The sequence below is a fragment of the Cebus imitator genome, unplaced genomic scaffold (assembly GCF_001604975.1).
Source record: "Cebus imitator isolate Cc_AM_T3 unplaced genomic scaffold, Cebus_imitator-1.0 Scaffold136, whole genome shotgun sequence".
Classification (NCBI taxonomy): domain Eukaryota; kingdom Metazoa; phylum Chordata; class Mammalia; order Primates; family Cebidae; genus Cebus; species Cebus imitator.
Window position 1 is genome coordinate 687,366 of NW_016107451.1, and position 22,906 is coordinate 710,271.

Below are 22,906 nucleotides of genomic sequence, written 5' to 3' on the forward strand. Positions count from 1 at the left end.
CAGACTAGAGTGCAGTGGCACGATCTCGGCTCAGAGCAACCTCTGCCTCCCGGGTTTAAGGAATTCTTCTGCCTTTGCCTCCTGAGTAGCTGGGACTACAGTCGTGCACCACCACACCCAGCTAGTGTTTTGTATTTTTAGTAGAGACGGGGTTTCGCCATGTTGCCCAGGCTGGTTTCCAACTCCTGACCTCAGGTGATCCACCCACCTTGGCTGCCCAAAGTGTTAGGATTACAGGCGTGAGCCGCCACAACCAGCCCATTTTTCTTTTCTTTAATGATGATTTGGTTTAGTTAGGAGCTTTTAGAGGCAATCAAATCTATCACACTGTGCCTTTCTATTTTCTTTGTTTGCCTTTGTGGGTAGAAACTCCTTTCACTACCCGAGAGCTGAAAACTTTTCCTCTATTTTATTATGGCTATTTTGGTTTTATTGTTTACATGCAGCATTCGAATTTGCATTGGTGTATGGGTGTGAAGTTTCAGGACCTGCCTTTAGCAAATGGTTCGGCATTATTTCAGTCACTCATCAGATAGACGGTGGGAAGCTCTAGCACTCCCCACTGAGGTGTCCCTGATGGGGCAGGGGCTAGAGCAGGCGGGGCAGCAGGGCTGTGTGCTCTCCCAGTGGGCCCTGGGCCTTGGTCAGAGATCTCCTCATGCACCTAGAGCTGCGCCCTGGATCTGCCGCATCTGCTCTGAGCTGTCCAGCCAGCGATGGGCCCTCTCGTCCTTGATTCCTGAGAGCACCTCATTCCCGGCATAGGCGGCCGATCTCTTGGGCTTTCAAGTCTTGATTCTACAGCCTTGCGTTTGGGTGTGAACTGGGGCTGCTGAGACATAGACCTTAGTCCTTTCCGTGGGGCACTGATCTCATTGCAGCCCCTCTGTCCTGGGAGGCGCCTTCCCTATCACGGATGTCCCCACCCCTGCATGATCCAGCGGACTCTTGACTCACATGGCAAGTCTCCACCCCTCTTTACTCATCTCTTCTGCCCGTCCCCACCCCCTCGACCTGAATTCGTTTACTGTCATAAAGCCACCTCCTTTTTCCTTTAAGGAATCCCTGGAGCCCCAATCTGTCTCATGTGCCTTTCTGCTGGCTCAGCCGCCTCCTCCCCAAGTTTCCGACCCTGTCACCCACAGCCCTGGCTCTAGCTGCTGAGCTTGCCTGGACTCTGGCTTCTCAGAAGAGCTCAGAGGACATAGCTCCTCCCTCTTTGCTTTTGACTGCGTTTCTTTCCTTATTACTCAGTGTCCACACCCACATTGGCTGCCTAGATAAAAATCTGCCCCTTTCCCCGTCACCTTTCATGCCAGACAAAAGCCCCAGTAAGTAGTGTCGACCTTCCCGGGTCTGGCTAGCAGCCTCCATGCCTCAGAGGGCTGAGGCCGAACGGGGTCCTGTGAGCTCCTGGGTCCCAGGTCTGACTCTGTTTCCCTGTCTTCCTGCTTATCTGCTGAGCTTGTTTTGTGGATGCCACTCAGCAAGGTTAATGATTATTCCTGTCTTTAACTAGGAGGAGAGGAGCTTGCTCTCCACCTTTACTCACTTCTGTGAGGCTTTCAGGAACTCAAGACCCCACACTGGTAACACTTCCCCGGGCCAGCCTGGCCCAGCCAGCCAGAGGATCACCACCGCTCAGCACAGCTGACACTTGGCAGCTTTGCGACCTTGGATACACCTCTTGGGAGGTCAGACCAGGTGATCCCAACTCCTCCAGCTATAACATCATATGAGGTCTCGATTTTTTTTTTTTTTTTTTTTTTCAGAGACTATCTTGCTATGGTTGCCCAGACTGGCCTTGAAATCCTGAGCTCAAGCAATTCTCCTGTCTCAGCCTCCCGAGTGGCTGGGGCTTAAGGCATGAGCCACCGCGCCCAGCTTCTGGAAAGCACATGAATGGAAGGTGGAACTTGATTGGACCTGTTCCGTGAGTTCAGGAGAGGTCCTCTGACAGCTCACTCGGGGTGGGGAAAGGAGGTAAAGAGTCCTGTGGAAACTTCTGGCTGTGGGGACCCCATTTGACTGATGATATGGGTCCACCTCTGTCAGAGTAATTCCAAGTCCTCCTCATTGTTCAAACTGGGCCTTTCGGGACTCAGGCTCAGCTGACTGGCCCAGCCTTAAATCCACTGAATTTCTTTTTATCTCTACATAGAAAAAGATGATTACAGCCAGGGGCGGTGGCTGATGCCTATAATCCCTGCACTTTGGGAGGCCGAGGCGGGCAGATCACCTGAGGTCAGGAGTTTGAGACCAGCCTGTCCAACATGGAGAAACCCCATCTCAACTAGAAATACAAAATTAGCTGGGCGTGGTGGCTCATGCCTGTAATCCCAGCTATTCAAGAGGCTGAGGCAGGAGAATTGCTTGAACCTGGGAGGAGGAGGTTGTGGTGAGGCGAGATTGCGCCGTTGCAACCTGAGCAACAAGAGCAAAACTGCATCTCAAAAAAAAAGAGATGATTACAGTCACTTCTCACTGTCGCATGGGGGCTGGTTCCAGGAGCCCCTGAATACCGTCCACGGATGATGCTCAAATTCCTTATTGGAACCTATGCACATCCTCCTGTATCTTTTAAATCCCCTCTACGCTACTCGAATGCCTCATACTATGTAAGTGGTGTGTAAATAGTTCTTCTGCTGTGTTGGTTTCGTTTTTTCATTTGTATTATTTCTTACTGTATTTTTGTAATTTTTTTTTCCTATTTTTGATCCACAGTTAGTTGCCTCCATGGGGGTGGAACCCGTGGACACAGAAGGCCGGCTACATCTAAAATGAGCACGGCAGTGTCTTCTGGGTCCTCGTGTAGTCCTGTCTCTGCTGCTGCGTCCAGCACGGCAGGGACAGCCGAACTAACCTTTTGCAGGTCTCACTGTGGAGTGGAGTTCCACTCTGCAATCACCCCACTCGGGCTTACCAGCGGTCCCACCACATACCATGTCAGGCACACAATAAATCTTTATGAAACGGGTCTTCCCTGGTGTGTCTTGAGTGTTCTGGTCTTCTGTTTCTTCCTCTTCATCCCGTAGCTGGCTCTTTCCCTTGGGCCTTGTTTTAATGATGGTATGTGAAAAGCTCCTCAGCTGCTTGCAAAAGATGAGCCGCCAGGGCTTGAAGGGCTGGGAGACACCTTCCGGGATCTAGTGTGATCATCTGTGCTGTTGGCTTCACACCTTTCCCCCATCTCATGACGGCTTTATAGGGTCAGGGAACTGGTTTTCATAGCTCTTGGAGTTCATGGCTTGTTGGGTGAGTGTTAGGGGTTGGGAAGGAAGACAGTTTCACGGAGGGGATGTCTCTGGCTCAGCATATTAAAAAATTGGAGAACTGGTGCTTCTTCTTCTTTTTTTTTTTTTTTTTTTTGAGATGGAGGCCCACTCTTATTGCCCAGGCTGGAGGGCAGTGGCATGATCTTGGCTCACTACAACCTCCACCTCCCAGGTTCAAGCAATTCTCCTGCCTCAGCCTCCCTAGTAGCTGGGATTTCAGGTGCATGACACCATGCGTAGTTAATTTTGTATTTTTAGTAGAGATGGGGTTTCCTCATATTGGTCAGGCTGGTCTGGAACTCCCGACCTAAGGTGATCTGCCCGCCTCGGCCTCCCAAAGTGCAGGGATTACATGCATGAGCCACCGCGCCCAGCCTGAATTGGTGCTTCTTATTGTGACTGGTGAATAAGAATAAAAGATTCAAAAACTGGAGGACATAATGGAATTCGAACTGGGCAGGGGGTGCACGAGACTTGAGGAGGAAGACTGAAAACAGAAATCTTCTCATGAAAAAGTCACAATGCTGGGTAGCCTAGGTATTCTCCTGCTCAGAGGTGAAGCACCTAGAAACACTTCAGGAACAGCTGGGTATGGAGGCTTAGCCTGTCATCCCAGCACCTTGAGAGGCCGAGGCTGGTGGATCACCTGAGGTCAGGAGTTGGAGACCAGCCTGGCCAACGTGGTGAAACCCGTCTCTACGAAAAATACAAAAATTAGCTGGGTGTGTGGCATGCTCCTGTAATCCCAGCTACTCCAGAGGTTGAGGCAGGAGAATTGCTTGAACCCCGGAGGCAGAGGTTACAGTGAGCCGAGATCACATCAGTGCACTCCAGCCTGTGGTGACAAAGTGAGACTCTGTCTCAAAAAAAAAAAAAAAAGAAAAACTTAAGGAACACCTTTTGGAGATTGGTGGCCTTTGGATAATTCCCCAAACCTGCTAACCTTTCTGCTGAAACCAAAAAAGATTTGTTTCTCTTTCTCTGGAGTGAGTATAGTTGCCAGCCTCTATTCTGGCTCCACCCCCAGGAAGCTGGGGCTAAAATGTTCAACAGCCCTCCTATTCATTCCCCTCCCATCTCCCTTCATAGGTATCTCCCACTCGCACTGTCCATTCCCCACGTGGGAAAGCTTGCTTGATGAGGTATTCTTTTTGGCCATTTTCAGGCTCCTGTAGGCAACAATAGGCCCAGAAACAGCCTCTTTTTTTTTAAAGTAGAGATGGGTTTTCATCACGTTGGCCAGGCTTGTCTTAAACTCCTGACCTCAAGTGATCCACCCGTCTTGGCCTCCCAAAGTGCTGGGATTACAGGCGTGAGCCATCGCGTCCGGCCACAGCCTCCCTTCTAAACCCTTGTTTTTGCCTAACATCCCCTGGCTGCTGTCCCCACATGACCCAAATAAACAGATGATCATGTGAAGCCAGTAAGGCTGTTTGTTTTAAATAGCAAACATCACTAAGCTCTGGAGCAGATGGGGTATTGGGGCAGTGGAGACGCTGGCATTCAAATCTCTGCTCACTCGACTCTCATCTGCTCCCTCACCCCTGAAGCAAACAGTGCCTTCCGAATACTGCATTTCAGAGAGGTGCCTCCTTACTGGTTTAGAGCTGGCCAGTGACGAAGAAGAATAAAAAAAAATTGGACCTCAGCTTTCAGCAGAAACTCCAGGGCTGTGAGTGTATGGCCACCTAAGAACGGTAGGGAGGGCTGGCCGGAGCACGACCTGCCATGGTGCTAACCCCACACAAAATAAGAACTGGGCCAACAGCATTATCTCGGGTCACTATTATGTACAGGCACTCCTCCACCTACCACCATAACCCCACCCCAAATTGAGTGCCCGCTAGATTATCGCTTTTGCAACCATTGTAAACCTGAAAAGTCGAGCCATCACAAGCCAGGGACGGCCTCAGTACCGTTTAGAGTCCCCGTACTACTGCCGTCTATATGTTACATTGCCTTTGAATTTCCCATTTTCTCTAGTTGTGCAGAACGGGCCAGGCCCAGCCCTACCGGTAGCAAGTGGCAGACACCTTAGCCAGCACAGACCCAGCCCTTCCAGGAAAGGGGCACGCATCTCGTGGAGAACTGAGCTGTTCCGTTCCAATCCGCCTTGCTCCAGCTTCATTATAAGCAGTCAGTGGTACCTACCTGGACATGTGTGTGTGGCGACCTCCCCATGCTCAGCTCTAGATGCAGGGGCAGTAAATGTGAAAAGATCAGAGGCCCCTGTAGACTAGGGCTTACAAACGGCCCCCTTCCTCTGGTTCACGAAGTCCTTGATTGCCAGTATCTGCAGGTTTTTTCCCCCTAGGATGCATTACGATGCCCTTAAAGGCCCGCTTTCTATGTTTCTAGCTCTCTTCTAACCAGTCCTCAAAATAGGAACGCTCCGAGGGTGCCATGTGATGGAATGAATTGGCCTGCCTCTCAGCCTCATGATGCTTTGCTTTCTGGCTATATGTGACGAGGAAGCCGCGGCTGTGGAGTCCTGAACCCACTGCCACTGACTGTCCCCCTCTTCTTGCATGGGTTAGCAAAGAAAGGAGCCTGGGGCCAGAACAGAGGGGTACCCCCCCGCACTGGCACAGCACAATCGACGTGCTCCGGGAAGCTCCAAATCAGCTTTCAGCCGCCCTGTGTCTATTGCTGCCGCTGTACCAGTGGGTTCGTGTGGCTTCCACCGAGGAAGCAGAACAGCAGGGCTGGGTCTCAGGTGAAGATTTTTGTTGCCCCAGTCACAGTGTGTTAAGTGGTCAGGGTTGCCATTCCTCCCTGGCATTTTTCTAGTTGGGGGTCCTCCTCCCAGAGCTGGCTTCAGAGTCGTCCCTGGGATCAGGGAGAAGTGACTTCCCCACGGCGGAGAGGAGCAGGTGGCAATCGGAACGACCTTAGACTAGTCCCTGCCCGTCTCGGCCTCAGTTTCCTTATCTGTGAAGTGAGAGGACTTAGGGCCAGCCTGCCTCAAAGAGCTGACGTTCCGATTGCACCCGGGCGCCCCTAAACACTTGCGCCGGGAGGAAGCGGGCGGCGGGCGACGGGGTCCCGCCCACCGGGGAGCGCGGTTCCAGCCGGACGCAGCAGACCCCGCCCCCGCGCCCCGCCCACCGCCGGTCGCCAGGCGCGGGGAGGGCCGGGCTTCCGCCCTCCACGTTGTTCCCTATTCGGGCCCGCCCTCCCCGCCTAGGCTGCGGGCGCTTTCTCCGGCCCCAGAGCAAAGGGTGGCCCCTGGGGTGGCACAGTCCGTGTCTCCACCCACATCGAATACGCGTGGACAAAGCTTGGAGTTCACGGGAAGGAAAGATAAAGGCTTGGTTTTATCTTTAAAATGCAGGGTGGCGAAAAGGAATGGGAAGGCCGGGGCACGACTGCGGGATTCCCCTTACGGCGTCCCACCCTGGGTTCGCTCAGTGGCCCCATCCTCACCCGCGAATGGACCAGCAGACACTGGCCCTTTAAACCGAAGGCTGGCGGCGCGGGGTGTCCATGTGGAGCTGCTCCATGCCGTGTTGTCCTGCCCGCCCATTGGCCCGCGGCCCGGTGACGTCGCCTAATAGGATGCGAACGCACTGCGGGGGGAGGAACGGAGACAAAACGCGGAGCCGGACTACCGCTCCGCTCCCTCCGTTGGTTCTCTGACAGTATCCAGCCGCCGGCAGCTCCGCCCAGGGGCGGATCCCGGGGGAATTGCGACAGCCTGGCGATTGCGGGATTTAGGTCGCGAGTGGGTGGAGCGTGGAGACCCAGGGTCAGGCCTGTCTCTGCCATTCCCAAGACTTCCCTAAGCCGGAATATCCTGATTGGAGCTCTGTTAAGTCTTGAATTGTCCAGCCTTCCCTCCCTCCAGCAGGACAGATTTCGTCGTGAATGACCCAAACGCGCCGCCCCAGCCCAACTTGTGGCTCGCAGCCGGGGCGGGGCCAGCGGGAAAGCGGAACGGCGGCGCGCACACCCCGCTCAGACCTCTCCCTCCCCGCCCGGGCCACGTGTGCGCGCGCCGGCTCTGGTGGGCGGGGCCAGCCGGGCAGGACCCGCCCCTCCCTTCGCGAGGCGCCGCGGCCCTGCGGGCGGGGGCTCCGGTCCGGGCTTTGGCTGCGGCCCCGGTGTAGTAGCGGGGGCGGCGGCCGGGGGCAGCGCGGCTCCTTCCCTTGTTGTGTGTGTCGGTGCCTCCTCGCCATCTTGTTGCAAAGCCCTTTCTTGTCGGCGGGACTCCCGGGGGCCGCGGGGCGGGAGGCATCGGAAGGGAGGTAGAGAGGGAGGGGAAGAAGGGAGGCAGTGCCGCCTCTTTTTTTTTTTGCATTCCATTTTTTAAAATTTGGAAATTTATATTTTGCAAATCTTTTGAGAGACATTGATTTTTCTCCCCGTGCTCCCCCGTTCTTCCCTGCGGAGTGCGCTGCGCCGCCCAGCCCTGTCGCCCCCCGGAGGTGATCCCTCCCTCCTGCCTGCCCGCCAGCCTGACCTGTGCCCGGCTCGCGGGCCGCAGCCTCGGCCCCGGCGCGCCCCCGGCGGCTCTCGGCGCGATGAGCATAGAGACGCTACTGGAGGCGGCCCGCTTCCTGGAATGGCAAGCGCAGCAACAACAGAGAGCACGTGGTGAGCGGCCGGGCTGGGCCCCTGGGGCACCGGGGAAGGGGAAGCGAGTGACCCCGGTCCCCGAACTCAGGCGGAACCGCGGACAGGTCCCCCTCCCGGGCGGCCTGCGGAGCCTGGCAGCGCTCGGCTCCCCGCGAGAGCCGCCGCCCGGGGAGGGGTGATGTGGGCACTGAAATTAATTAATGAATTCATTAACATGCAGCGAGGGACCCGGCTCCTGCAGGCGCCACCCTGGCTGCCTGGCACCCCGTGCCCCTTCTGCGGGGTCTGCTTTTGCGTGGGCCGGCGGAGCCCTCGGAGGCGCTGAGGATGTGTGAGCCGGGGGGTGGGGTGAGGAATGGTGTTGCGTGGGGGTGGCAGGCTCGCGTGTGCGTGCGTGTGTGCACGGGGGATGTGTTATGTGAGCCTCGGGAAGAGCAGATGAACGGACGTGTACACGGGCGTGTGTATAGCACACGAGTGGGCGTGTGTGTAACGGAGTGGGGGTGGGGACTACTCTACGCCGAGTAGCTCTTCGGCTTCCCTGGCCCCATGGGGAGGGTGCGGGGGGCGCTCCCGGCAGATCTACGCGCCGCTTGGGGCGGAGGCGGCCTTTGCAGAATGAAATGACATCGCGTGTCTTATGATCCTGGCCAGCCCCGCCTGACCCCGCCTCCCAGAGCTGGGCTGGGCCGCGCGTCCGGGGTTTGCGTGAAAGCCGGGCTAATTGGGCGTTTGCGAAATGGCCCGTGGGTCGCTGGGGGGGCAGCCCCCGGCCCCCCCCTCGCTGCACCCCGCTTTAGCCAGTGTGGAATGTGGCGTGTCTGCGCGTTCCAAACCCGCTCTCGCCTGGAATGTTGCGTGTGCCTGCGTTCCAAGCCCGTTGGTTACACCGGGTGGTGACGTGGACGGGCTCCGCCCCCGACCACGTGCACCGGGGACACTCCTGCTGGGGACTGAGCGGCCCGGCCCCTCCTCACTGCCTGGCGCTTGGCCGGGGGCGGGGCCTGGGCGGGGCTGCGAGGGGCCTTGCGTCGGGTTGGGCCCGGGCCCCGGCCTCTGGGCACCTCCCAGGGAGAGCCTTTGCCCTGCGTGGGAGGAGCCGGGCTCACCTGTCGGCTCTCTCCCCTAACCTGTGTTTGATCCCGAGGCAAGGGAAACCCTCAGAATCGCAGGGCGACGAGACGTTTAGAGCTCTCATTTTTCACTGACCACCAAAACGTTCCAACCAGGCCCCCCTTGCATCACCCGGGGCCACCCTGGAATGAGCCAGGTTGAGAAGGGGCAAACTTCGGCTCTCCCTCGAAAGGGAAAAGACTAATGCCTCCTGTCTTCACGCGCCCCATTGGTGGTCCCTGGCTTCAGGGTGCTGCAGAAAGACGGGCTGTGGGAAAAGACCTCCCTTTTCCAGGCTTCTGCCGGGGCCTTGACCCCGAAACGGTGTGTGTGCAGGACCCGGGGACTCCTGTGTCCTCTGTTCCCCAGAAGCCCCCGGCAGGGTCGGCTGTGGTGGAGAGAGTGCTTCGCCCTCCTTTCGTTTCTCTCTGCCTATTGTTGCTTCAATGATGAGTCATGCAGGAGGTAGTAGTGTGTTGTGTGCGCGCGCGCCGCTGTCTGCCGCCGCCGCGGCGGGCGGAGGGGCGGGGGGGTTGGGGAGAGAGCGGCAGCGGGCAAGGGGCGGGGGAGCTGCGGGGCCGCCAGCCTAGTCGGGGCGACCGGCCTCTCAAGGTCAAGAGTCACTCCAGATACGTGAGACCCAGATGCCTGGGTTTTGTAGAATTGATGGGCAGGGATGTTGCCTGCACTCCCTGCCTGTTGCCTTGGTGGTCCAGAGCAGAGTCTTGACATTGGAGCGTGCCGGTGGTGACCAGGAATGTCCTAGCATGGCCACAAGGGTCAGGGGAAGACCGTGCACAGGGTTTGGAGAGGCTAAGTCACCTGCTGCCGCCATCAACACTGCAGTTGAAGAGTACCCACTGTGTGCCAGGCACTGTTCTGGGGCCAACAGGATTGACCCTGCTGTGGCCTCCAGAGAAACTCGTCGCCCTCCCTTTCCCACCCTTTCCCAACTAAGCAAGCCCAGAACTGGACAGTAAGGTGGGAGGAGACACAGAGGAACCTGGAAAACTCCTCTCCTAAGAAGTGACAGAGCCCTGCGCTGCCCCCAGGTGATGGGCATCGGGTCAGGCTGAGTTCAGCCGCCCAGTCGTGGCTTCTTGGTGCTGGGTCAGGTGTCTCAGGAGATGAGTGGGTGCTAGAAAGCCAGATTTACTCAGAAACGCGTGTACAGGTGGCCGGAACCTGTCCCAGCAGTTTCATCTCCAGAATTTATTTTCTTTTCCCTCTGGAGGTTGTGTCCTCTGAGCTGGGGTGGGAGGAAGGGGAGGAATGGGAGGGAGGGGAGGGAAGGGGATGGCAGGTGAACCTGCCGGACAGAACTGCTTTCTGGGGACCTAGGGCCAGTTCTAGAGAGGGAGCCTCTTGTCTGTTCTCCCTTTCAACCTCAAGCATTGCTTTCTGACCTAGACCAGCCAGCTGATGAACCTGATGAACCTGCCGGCATGTGTACCTGTGAGAGAGGAGAGGAAAGGGCAGAGCTATCCTGGTGCTCAGCTGGAGGGCCTGGCCTGGTCATTTCCAGCATTCATGGAAGTGGCTCAATGCAACTCTTTTCTGCCTTGATTGGAGGGAGCTGTCCAGAGGCTCTTGACCAAGTCTCCAAGGCTTATCCTGGGCCTGCCTTATGCACCAGGCCCCCTGTGTAGCATGGAGATAGAATTCCATTGCCTGCTGGGGCCCACCCGTGTGGACTCCTGTACCCTAGCCCTGTGCCTTTGGAGTGCCTGGGCCCAGTCGCTTGGGAAGGTTGAAGGGAGAACACTGCCTATGCTCTTGACTGTGGGCTGAAGCCACGGACCCTGGGTCACTGCAGAGGGGCCATGCTACATTCTTGGGGGCAGCCTCTGGGTGGAGCCCAGGGAAGCATGTGAGAGGGAGTGCACCCGGTCTGGCAGATGCGCAGAACATTCTTTTAAGGAGCCAAAGCACAGGCTGCTCCTGAGAGGGGACCCGATACCACCAGTTTGGCGGTTCTCCAGTGCAAAGGGAGGGTCACTGCTGGGGGTGAAGGGGCAGGAAGCTCTGGTGGGCTGGATCTGGCCAGGCAGCTCCTCTTCCTCACCACCCATGGAGCTTTTTCATGCTGCTCCGGGTATCACTGGGTCCTTCCTGGCACCTTCGAGGTGTGCCTGCCTGGCTCTGGGTGAGAGAGGGCAGGTGAGAAGGAGGTTGCTATCTCCCAGGTGAGCTCTGGGGCTGATTTAAAATATGGGGAATGGGGTTGGCCTGCTCTTAGGGTCCCACCTGTCCTTGTGACTCAGGGAGCACCCCGCCCTGACTGTCCCTCTGCTTAGGGAGAATGGAGCACTTGTCCCAAAGCCAATGAGAATTTAGGTCTGTCTCAGCCAAAGGCATAGAGGTGTGGGCTGTTGGGCCCTGGGATCCAGAGCCTTGTCTTGGGGTTGGGGGAAACTGGGGACAACTGAGGCTGATCCTGAGAAGGGCCCTGTCACTGGAACTCAGCCGGCTGCATGGCCAGCACGCCTATGGGAAACCTGTGGGAAGACGGAGCGCAGGGCTGGTTTTCTCCCGGACTGTAACCTAAGCCTGGATAGCAGGGCCTCCTTGCACTGGAGCAGGCCTGCACCAGCCTGGCATCGCCCCTTACCGAAGGGCTGGGGAAAGCTGGCGGAGGTCCGCTGGCTGGCCCAGCCCTGGGAAACCAGTGAGGCTTCCCCTCCCGGGACACTTCCCCCCTCCACTTCCTCCTCGGAGTCTTCCCTCTGTGGGAGGGTGGGGCTGGGAGCAGGCCTGGCTCACACTCCAGTTGTTGATTGGTCACTGGGGCCTAAGGCCTTCGGTTTTCTGGGGCCTCTGAGCCAGTAAGAGTGTGGGAGGTGGGTGCCCTCCTCCCCAGGGGGCTTTAGCTGACTCCCATTACCTCCCCCCCGCCACTGCAGCCACCCCTTGCCCTGGTGTTTGGGCGTGTCCACCACCCCAGGCTGTCAGCAGAGTGGGGCATCTGGGGCCAGAGGAGTGGGCTGCTTGTCCCGAGGCTCCCTAGCCGGGGGGTTGCATACTCCAAGGGTCTGGGCCAGCCTGGTAGCCAGGGAACCAGAATGGTGGGACCTGTGGGAGGATGGGGAAGGCTGAGATGGAGGGGCCTCCCCTTCCCCATTTGGAAGCCAGCTCCTGAGTGGGCCTCGCCGTCCTGCTGGGCTTTCAGCAGAGATACTGAGCAGTAAGGTGGGAGGAGTAATGGATGGTGGGGTCCATTGCCCTGCTCTGCCCCCACTGAAGTGCCCAGCATTCTTTTCTCTTTTTTTTGAGATAGAGTCTTGCTCTTGTTGCCCAGGCTGGAGTGCAGTGGCACAATCTCAGCTCACTGCAACCTCTGCCTCCTGGGTTCAAGTGATTCTCCTTCTTCAGCCTCCCAAGGAGCTGGGATTACAGGTATGCACCACCGTGCCCAGCTAATTTTTGTATTTTTAGTAGAGATGGGGTGTCACTATGTTCGCCAGGGTGGTCTTGAAGTCCTGAACTCCTGATCCACCTGTCTCAGCCTCCCAAAGTGCTGGGATTACAGGCGTTAGCCACAGCACCGGACCCCAGCATTCCTTTCTACCTGCCTCTGCCCCTTCTTGTTAGGGAGAAAAATTTGCTGCTGTACCTCCTTCTCACCTGTCCTCTCTCACCCAGAACCAGGCAGGTACACTTTCCTCACTGCCCAGCTGGACTGGTCAGGTATCTGTGGTGTCTCAGGCTGAGTGGGGTGTCACTGAGGATGTCAGAGGATGTGTTAGGCCTGGAGGACAGGGCATGCTGGTGTTGCAGGTGGTGGTGGGATGGCGGCAATTTGGGAGAAATGAGTTATACCATGAGAAGGGTCAGAGAGGGATGAAGTGTATTTGTTGAATGACCCCTGAGGAAAACAGAGCCATTAGGATCTAGCCTGGGACTCAGGAGTCCTGGGCTATTTCTGCTTCTGTGAAATGAGGGTGACGTCCCTCTCCTGCCTATGATGTAACATGGGGCTCTTGTGAGGATCCAGGGACTGTGAGTGCGAGGCACTTCCTAGTGAGCATGGCAAGTGGCCCCCAGGTGTCAGGAGGCTTGCTGGGACCCACAGCAAATCACTTTGCCCTGTCAGCTTCATTTACTTCATATGTGCCATGCAGGCACTGCTTGCCTCTAGAAGACTCTTGGTAAACATTGTTTGAGGCCTTCCACGGGAGCTGGGCTCTCAGCACACCCCCTTCTCCAGTGTGAAGTCTTGGGTGGCCAGGGCAATGCCCGTCTTGCCCACCTTGGCCATGTAGCTCCTGACCCTTGCTGCTCCCACCGTGCAGGCTGGCAGGCCCAGCACCCTCTGACAGCTCTGCTCCACCCTTCCATGGCCGTCTGTCCTGCCGCAGCCTGGACTGTCGGCCCCCATTCCTGTCTTCCTGCTCCCTGGTGGCAGGGACCAGGTCTGCTTGGTTTGTTTGCTGCTGTGCCCCGGCGCTTTCCCTGTGCTTGGCTGAACTGGTTGGCTATTTGTGGTGTCTCGCAGAGTAAAGGTGTCACTGAGTCCTGGCTGGGCTGGGGTCAGAGGCCAAGTTAGGGCTGGAGGACGGGGCAGGCTGTGGCCCCGCTGAGACCCCCTCTTGTGTTCTCTGTGCATAGAGGAGCAGGAGCGGCGTCGCTTGGAGCGGGAGCGGGAGCAGGAGCAGAAGAAGGCCAACAGCCTGGCCCGGCTGGCACATGCCCTTCCTGTGGAGGAACCCCGCATTGAGGCGCCACCCCTGCCTCTGTCCCCGCCAGCACCACCGCCGGCACCCCCTCCGGCACTTGCCACCCCTGCCCCACTGACTGTCATTCCTATTCCTGTGGTGACCAACTCCCCTCAGCCGCTGCCCCCACCCCCACCCCTGCCCCCCACAGCCCAGCCTTTGCCCCTGGTGCCTCGTCAGCCAGCCCTGGTCAGCACCCCTGGACTCAGCATTAAGGAGCCTGCTCCCCTGCCCAGCAGGCCACAGGTGCCCACCCCTGCTCCCCTACTGCCGGACTCGAAGACTACCATTCCACCCACTGGCAGCCCCAAGCCTTTGCAGCCCCTCCCCACGCCTATCCTGACCATAGCGCCACACCCTGGAGTCCAGCCCCAGCTGGCCCCTCAGCAGCCACCCCCACCCACGCTTGGGACCCTGAAATTGGCACCAGCTGAAGAAGTCAAATCCAGCGAACAGAAGAAGAGGCCCGGGGGGTGAGTGGGGTGTAGCAGAGTCCTGCTGGTGGGATGGAGAGGAGAGCTGGCCACCCACTGGGTTGTGTGTGCAAGAGAAGGTGGCCCTCCGGCTGGGGCTTCAGAAGTGTGTCCTGCCTCCCCAGCCTAGAGGTGCCCCCTGTGTTTGAACATGTTCTCACTGTGCCCATCTCTGTCCTGGGAAGGAATGCCCCATTGCCCCGTTCCCAGGCTTCTTTGTTTTCTAACGCCCTCCAGGGCTAAGGCTTAGGCATTCCCAGGCCTCTGGACAGAGTATGAGCCTCTTGTAGGGCCGGGGTCCACTGGCTGCTTCTGAGTCCCAGGAGCTCTCATGTTTCCCTCCTGGTGGAATGGAGGGTGAGGGTTATGAGCACAGATGTGCCCTCCCGGAGGTGGGCATAAGATGGCACATGGCAAACATCTCCCATTCTGCTTTATGACAAAGTTGGGGACAGCCCGTGGAAATTTGGGGGGTGGCGGTGTGGGTGAAGAAGCCCGTCTAGTCGGGTCCTCCTCCCTGAGCCTCCTGTCTGTCTGGGTTTCAGGATTGGAACCAGAGAGGTCCACAACAAATTGGAGAAGAACAGGTGTGTGTGCGGCCCGGGCCCCGCCCCGCCGCCGGCGGCCCCAGCTCCCCAGCCCTGTCTCCCCCCGCCCCCGCCCCCCCCCCCCCCCCCCCCCCCTCCCCAGGAGGGCCCATCTCAAGGAGTGCTTTGAGACCTTGAAGCGTAACATCCCCAACGTGGATGACAAGAAGACGTCGAATCTCAGCGTGCTGCGGACGGCGCTGCGGTACATCCAGGTATGGGGCCCGGAGGCCGACGAGGCGCCAGCTTCCCCGCCCTCCGCCGCCCCTCCCCGGCCGCGCCCCGCCCAACCCCGCCCTCCGCCCCGGCGGCTCCCCCCGCCTCCCTCCCGCCTCCACGCGGGCGTCGAGCACATGGCCCGGCTGACGTCAGCGGGGCTCCCTGCCCAGAAGGGCGCGCGTGCGCAGAGGAGGGCGCGGCTCCCCTCCCCCGCCTCTCCCGATCCCCGCTGCCTGCGCGGCCCCCGCAGCCTCGGTATCCCCCGGGCCTGGAGGCGCGCGCCGTGACGGCTGGGGCGAGTCCCGGTGGCGGCTCCCGCCTCGCGCGTGCTGGTGCAGCTGCGGGTGGGAAGGGCGTGGGGAGCCGGGATTCCGCCTGTCTGTCGCTATTTGCGGGGAGGGTTGGGTGTGGTCCCCGTCCACGCTGCGGCGCGGGGCAAGCCCCGTTTACCCCGGAGGAGGAAGGTCCTTTCGGGGCGCGCGTGGAGGCGCCACGGCCCGAGTGTGGGGTTACGCCTGGGGCGGGGAAAACTGCGGTCTGACTGGGCGGCAAACAGCCCCGGGGCCGCCGAGCTGAAACACGTCACGCTTTCCTTCCTTCTGCGCTAACAAGAGAGGGGTCCCTTTTTCGGGGCCCTCCCGGCGTGCGTCGCCTCCCTTTGGGCGTCGCTCCCTTTGCAGCGCTGGGGCCGGGGACGCCGCCACGTCAGGCAGTTGCCATGGCCGCCTGAGCTTCGGTTTCCCTGGAAACCGGTGGGGCTTCCGCGCGCCGGGCCAGAGGCTGTGGGGGATGGGCGGGCGGTCGCGGAGCAGTTGGGGATGGAGCGACGCGGGGCTGCCAGCCCGCGTGGGGCGGAGGCGGCGAGCCGGGACTCTCCCTGTGCACCCGCTGAGGAAGCTCCGGGATAGACGCGGCGTCACGGGCCCTGTGGAGGGGTGGTGAGGAGGGTCCAGCGCCGGAGGAGCCGGCCGCGGGGCACCGCCCCTCCCCCGGCCTCGATCGCAGGGTCACAGCCCTGAGGTAACCGGAGCCTGACTTGCTGTGGGAGGGGCAGAGGCGTTCTCCCGCGAACGCGCCCTTCCGCCCGGCTTCCCGGCCAGGGGGCGGGGCTGGCGCGCCTCCAGGCCGCTTCCGGACAGCCGGGAGGGCGGGGCGGGGCTCGCGGATTGGCTGCAGCGGGTGGGGGGCGGTGCTTCCGAGACGCGGGGGCGGGGCGGCCGGTGGGGGTGACGTGGGGAAGCCGCGGCCGCGTGGGTGCGCGCGTGCTTCTGGGCGGGGCGTCGCGGCACGGAGCTGGAGAGGAGCCCAGAGGCCGCCACTGGCCGGTGGCTTTGGAGGGATTTCTTGGAGGGATTTGCAGAACGAGGGCTAGGTTGTAGTTTAGTCTCGGGGCTGAGGGTGTCCGTGCAGACGCTTCGCGGCACTCCCGACATTCACTTATTTTTTGAGAAATAGGAAGGATGGCAGGCTGAGTTCCTCTTTGCAGATAACGCTTGCAGAGGGCGCCTTGCGTAACGTGTGGGTTTGAACATGAATTGGAAGGAGACTCAGCGGCAGCCGCAGAAGGAAGCTCTTGAGGGGCCAGGCCCCGTGTAGTAGGAGCCGGGGTGGGCCCCAGGCTGTCCAGAAGGGACACTTTCTTGTGCTGGTCACAGAAGCGGAAAACTCAGAGGCCTGTCCACAAACCATTTATTCATGTATTCATTGAGGAGGTTTTAGCGAAGTCTGCTTCTGGGCAGATGGTGGCGAGCAAGTAAAAAAGCCGGGGTCTCCGCCCTCCCAGGCTCTGTCTTGCAGTAGATGGTGAACAAGTCACTGCGGAAAACTGCCGTCTGGGCCTAACAGGGACCGGGCAGCGGGATCTGTTGTGGGGAGGGAGGAAAGTCGTTCCTGAGGGAAGGACCTTTGAGCTGAGACCTGCAGGATAAGTCCGGGTGGGGCGAGGCCACGTGCAGCCCGGGAGCCCAGGGGCCACCCCAGTTTCTCCAGTAGCAGGGAACAGGATGACTTTTCGGAAATAAACGTCTGGCGCTGTGGCTCAGCTCGGGAGGCCAGGGCAGCTTGAGCCCGGGGGAGGACGAGGACGAGGACGAGGACGGCCTGGGCCGCGGAGTGAGACCTCCGTCTCTAAGAACAAACAAAAACGTGGTCAGGAAGGTTGCCACGCAGAGGCGGTCAGCAGCGCGCACTGGAGTCGAGAGTTGGTCCTGGAGAGACCGGTGGGGCTGCGGAGACCGGGATTTGGTTGCATGCTGAGAGCAGGAAGCTGCGGGAGGAGGGCCGTGGTCTCCAGCCAGAACCCACAGTAAGTGGCTTGGAGGCGGTCAGAGATTTGAAGACAGCCACGGCAAAGGAGACAGATAGAAGAATAGACAGGGACCAAACTGGGCATCCAGGTAATCACAGAAAGGAAATGGGTTTAGAACGAAGCAATGTGGATTAACGTTACACCCTGGGGAAACTGCAGGGGCTAGGTGAGAAGAGGAAGCTTTTGACCCATGTTACTGCCTGGTCCGGATATGTATCCTACCCACAGCTGAGTAGAGTTCAGGACCGCTGCTTCCAGCCCCCAGCAGCAGGGTTCAAGTGAGGCCTGACTCACCTATGGCCTTTGCTGACATGGCCTTATCGGATGTCACATGCAGCCCTTGCCACTCGAGTAGAGCCGGTGAAAAGCCACACAGTCTGGGTGTGGTGACTCACGCCTGTAATCCCAGCACTTTGGGAGGTTGAGGCAGGTGGATCACCTGAGGTCAGGAGTTCAAGACCAGCCTGGCCAACATGGCAAAACCCTGCCTCTACTAAAAATATAAAAATTAGTTGGGCATGGTGGTGTGTGCCTGTAATCCCAGCTACTCAGGAGACTGAGGCACGAGAATCACTTGAACCTGGGAGATGGAGGTGGCAGTGGGCGGGGATTGTGCCAGTGCACTCCAGCCTGGGCAACAGAGTGGAACTCTGTCTCCAAAAAGAAAAGCCACACAGGTGTGTGTGTGTAGGGGCAAGGGAGTTTCCTACTGTCTTCTTAGCAGAAAATGGGGAGAAGCAGTGAAAGCCAGAATGACGAAGTGAGCTGTGTGGCCTGGGACTGGCATCGGAAGTGTCAGGCTGCCATGTTTCAGGCCAGGACAGACATGGTCTGTCTGGGTTATGTGTTGCAGGCACTGGTGATTAGACATCTCTTCCTGGTGAGGGCAGAAATGCATGCAGGAGGGGGTGTGGAAGCTGGCCTCACTGGTGGGTGGGGTTGGAGACTTTGCCAGGCCCAGTCAGGAAAAGGTGCTACAAAGCAGCAAAATGGCTCCTCTCCTAGCACAGGGATCCCCAACCTTTTTGGCAAGGAGGAAGATCACTTTTCCATGTGGGGAAAGTGGGGGAAGTTTTGGGATGAAACTGTTTCATCTCACATCATCAGGCATTAGTCAAATTGTCCTAAGGAGCACACAAAACCTAGACTCCTGGTATGCACAGTTCACTCAGGTTTGTGCTCGTGTGAGAATTGAATATCCCGCTGCTCTGACAGGAGGCTGTGCTCAGGTGGTCCTGCTCCACCGCTGCTCACCTCCTGCTGTGCAGGCCTGATCCTGACTAGCCACGGACCAGTACCTGGGGGCTGGGGATTCTGCCCTAGGGGATGAAAGCAGGAGAAAATGGGTTTCCTGTGATTCTCCCTGTGATGCGGGGAGGGACAGGACCGAGGTGGGAAGGAACCCTTCAAGATCCTTCACCTGAGGCCGAGCCAGCACACTGTACATAGCTCTTCCTGGCCACCGTGAACTCTGCGATGTAAACTGACTATGCAGCCACCTCACCTTCATTCACAGCTCGGACAGGGACAGTGTGTTGAGGTGGAAAGACAAAACATATATACATGAGATACTTTGTGTGAGCCAGTCCTGATGAAGTCTTACCTGACAGCTTCCCATTTCCTGTACAGTCAGATGGGGCTCTTCTTATCTCAGCCCATCTTTTTTTTTTTGTTTTTTTTTGAGACACAAAACTTCATAGAAATTTTATTTGCAGTTCTTACATTCTCAGTGTGAGCTGATCTGGGACCCACTGCCCCACCCAGAAGTGCTCCAGTTCTGGGGGCAGAGGAGAAAGGGAGGGGTGGAGTGAGAAGAGCCCCGTTCTTCCTCAGTGCTGGGAGGCTGGAGATGCCACCCCCTTCTCTTGCCTGCCTTTGGTCTCCAGGAAGGAGAGCAGATGGAGTCTCAGGCCTGAGGCTCCTCCACACCATTGCCCCCCCCCACCATGTTGGAGGGAAGTGAGAGATATGGGGAGAAAAGGGGACAGAAGCAAGAAAAGGTGTTGACCAAGAAAGATGAGAACCGGGGCAGGCGGGGGGGAAGGAGCGGAAGGGACTGAAGGAGAATCAAAGATAAAACACCAGTAGGCCAGGCAAGGTACCTCACGCGTCATCCCAGCACTTTGGTAGGCTGAGGCAGGCAGATCACCTGAGGTCAGGAGTTTGAGACCAAGCCTGACCAACACCGTCTCTACTGAAAATGCAAAAATTAGTTGGGTGTGGTGGTGGGCGCCTGTAATCCCAGCTACTTGGGAGGCTGAGGCAGGAGAATCGCTTGAACCTGGGAGGCAGAGGTTGCAGTGAGCTGAGATTGCGCCACTGCACTCCAGCCTAGTGACAGCGAGACCCCGTCTCAAAAAAAAAAAGTTAGTAAAAAAATTGGGGGATAGTAAGGAGGGGAATAAAATTAAAATTACCCCAAATCTGATCCAGCCTGGAAAAAATGGTACAGGTGCCAGGAAGGGCTGGGAGGCAGGAGGATGTGGGATAGGGAAGGACAGTGGGGTAGGAGGGCTCAGATGTGGTCTTGGGGCACTGGCAGATAAGATCTAGGGTGAAGGGAGGAGGATCTGTGTGTGATGAGGGCACATGGGGTTCAGAGAGGAAAATCAAGGCTGTCTGGCGAGGGGTGTGTGTGAAGAGCCCGAGGCCCTGCACCTGCACCTGTAAGCCTGGGAAGCTAGGCACTCAAGAGCAGGTAAGAAAGGGACTCAGGAGGCAGCAGGGACACACGTGTCGGGGTTGGCTGGTAGACAAGTGGTCATGACATGCCTGAGTGAAAAGCTGCCAGCAGGGAGGTATGTGAGACTAAAAGAGTGGAGTTGATGAAGCTTCAGGTCGGAAGCACTGGAAAGACTTTGGGTGTGGAGGGGAGCTGGGTCATGGGACACAAGAGCCATTTCTCATGGATCAGCCCAAGTACAGGTGTAGAGGGGTGCTCATTCCTAGGCCTGGGGGTTGTTCCACCCAGGGAGTCTGGAGGGCAGTGGCAGGGTGGCGAGGAGCAGCATGTAAGTGGAGCCTTGTCGACAGGCAGCACAGGCAGGTGGAGAATAGCCCAGGAGGTCCCGAGCAGGTGCGGGCAGCAGCCAGGAAGAAGGCAAGTCCTGGAGATGCGATGGGGCAGGGTCGTGTCACTACCTCGTGGGTCATTTTCCAAGGGTATCGAAGTTACCAGGGAGACAAGTGAACATGGAGGTGGAAGCGCAGCGTCCTGGGTTCTGTGGAGGACAGTCTCGGCAGAAGTGTGGAAAGTGGACAGGCTGCTGGAGGAGGGATGGGCAAGAGGTGGAGAAGCCCCTGAGGACAAGTTGGTGTGGAAGACGGGGAAGGCTCCGCATGCTTGGCTGTGCTTGCGTTGGCAGTAGGGGTGGGGGGGCTGTCTCAAGAGCCCACACTCCTTGGGACGCTGGGCCTCGCTGGCAGGGGCATGGACCAAGACAGGCGTGGTCTCTAGCAGCTCCGTCAGGCTGAGCCCCCTGGTTGCCACAAACTTGTCTCTGTGGGCCAGCTGAATAAGGAGAGGTTTTAGGGGGCTACAGGCCCCAAGGCTGCTGCTCAGGGTGTCCTGCTGTCCCTTACTCTGTGCCCCAGTCCCTGAAGAGGAAGGAGAAAGAATACGAGCATGAGATGGAGCGGCTGGCGCGGGAGAAGATTGCCACGCAACAGCGGCTGGCCGAGCTCAAGCACGAGCTGAGCCAGTGGATGGACGTGCTGGAGATCGACCGTGTGCTGCGGCAGACGGGCCAGCCCGAGGATGACCAGGCCTCCACTTCCACCGCCTCTGGTGAGCCCCGGCCCCTGCACTGGCCCCACAGCCCTCAGGTGTCACACCTCAAATTCCAGCCTCCCTGGCCAGGCTCTTGCCTACTAGAAAAGATGGACCCTGACCCAGCCCTGTCACATCCCCACGCCCCCACCAGCATCTACGCCTCCAGCCGCCTGCTTCCCCAGCCCTTCTGACCTGCTCCTGCCCCGTGTTCCCCCACAGAGGGTGAGGACAACATAGACGAGGATATGGAGGAGGACCGGGCGGGCCTGGGCCCACCTAAGCTGAGCCATCGTCCCCAGCCGGAGCTGCTGAAGGCTACCGTGCCACCGCCCAGCACCACCCCTGCGCCTCTGCCTCCACACCCACACCCTCACCCCCACTCCGTGGCCCTGTCTCCCGCCCACCTCCCTGTGCAGCAGCCGCAGACACAGCAAAAGACCCCTCTGCCAGCCCCTCCTCCCCAACCGGCTGCCCCTGCCCAGACACTGGTACCAGCTCCGGCCCACCTGGTGGCGACGGCTGGGGGCGGCTCCACGGTCATCGCCCACACAGCCACCACCCATGCTTCAGTCATCCAGACTGTGAACCACGTTCTGCAGGGGCCGGGCGGCAAGCACATCGCCCACATCGCCCCCTCAGCCCCCAGCCCTGCTGTGCAGCTGGCGCCTGCCACACCCCCCATTGGCCACATCACAGTGCACCCTGCCACCCTCAACCACGTGGCCCACCTGGGCTCCCAGCTGCCCTTGTACCCACAGCCCGTGGCAGTGAGCCAGCCCGTGGCCGTGAGCCACATCGCCCACACCCTCTCGCACCAGCAAGTGAACGGCACAGCCGGCCTGGGGCCCCCAGCTACTGTCATGGCAAAGCCGGCTGTGGGGGCACAGGTGGTACACCACCCCCAGCTGGTGGGCCAGACCGTGCTCAACCCTGTGACCATGGTCACCATGCCCTCCTTCCCGGTCAGCACGCTCAAGCTGGCTTGAGGATGAGGCCACTCAGAGGCCCTCAGTGGGGACAGGGAGGGGGACCCGTCCCCTACTCTCCCACCCACTAGCTCCACACATTCCAGCCAGGCCCAGGCCCTCCCCCCCAACACCCACCCCCAGGCCTCCTAGGGGAAGGGGGTGCAAAGACTCTGAGCCAAAGGAGGGAAGGGCCACCAGGGAGTTGGGCACAGGGCAGGGGGCTACCCCGCTGCACTAGGACTTGGTAAAATGACTCTGAGAGAGAAAACTTGAGACACTCTGGTGGAACGTGTCGCCTGCCCAGCCCGGTGCCAGCTCCCTCGCCCTCCTGCTTCCCCTCCCTGTCCTCGGAAACCAGTGCTATGTGGACATCACGCTCCCTGACTTCTCCCTGCCCTGCCCCGCCTTCCTGTGCTGCTGCTGCTATTGCTGTCTGGTGAGGTGGCCCAGGCCCCGGCTCTCCGGATCCTCAGCGTTCTCTTCCTAGGCCTTTGGAGGGGAAATGGGGGAAGCAGAACTTGGCCCAGAAAGCTGTGGACTGGGGTGATGAGGGGCCCTACTCTGAGCACAGGTGACAGATCATAGAAAGTGGCTGGTCTGGAGTCCTACTGGACAGGCAGGTGCCCCAGCTTGGGGCTCTCTGACCCAGTTGCAGTCACTGTGATTCGTTACCGTAGAAACGACTTAAAATGATTCTCTACTAACAATAAACCAAACCCAGCCACTGCCAAGCTTCCTGTGCCCCCAACCCAACCCCTGCCACTGGGCTCTGGACCCCGTCAGGGCAGGCTGCAGTGGAGGAGGGACTCGGCTGTCCTGTCCCCTTCCCCGTTCCCTGCAGCCTGAGTCTGGATGGGAGAAGAGCCACTCCACCTCCGTTCCCAGTCCCCAGCCCTGG

At 59.0% G+C, this 22,906-nt stretch overlaps 1 protein-coding gene across 1 annotated transcript; it reads left to right on the plus strand.

Annotated features, from left to right (window-relative positions):
• Nucleotides 1-7,425: 7,425 nt before the first annotated feature.
• MNT (MAX network transcriptional repressor) lies at nt 7,426-22,739 on the plus strand. Its single transcript, XM_017541624.2, has 6 exons — nt 7,426-7,871; nt 13,575-14,154; nt 14,700-14,741; nt 14,845-14,956; nt 20,863-21,055; nt 21,260-22,739. The coding sequence occupies exons 1-6, from the start codon at nt 7,799-7,801 to the stop codon at nt 22,024-22,026; spliced, it is 1,767 nt and encodes a 588-aa protein (XP_017397113.1). The 5' UTR covers nt 7,426-7,798; the 3' UTR covers nt 22,027-22,739.
• The last annotated feature ends 167 nt before the right edge of the window (nt 22,740-22,906 follow it).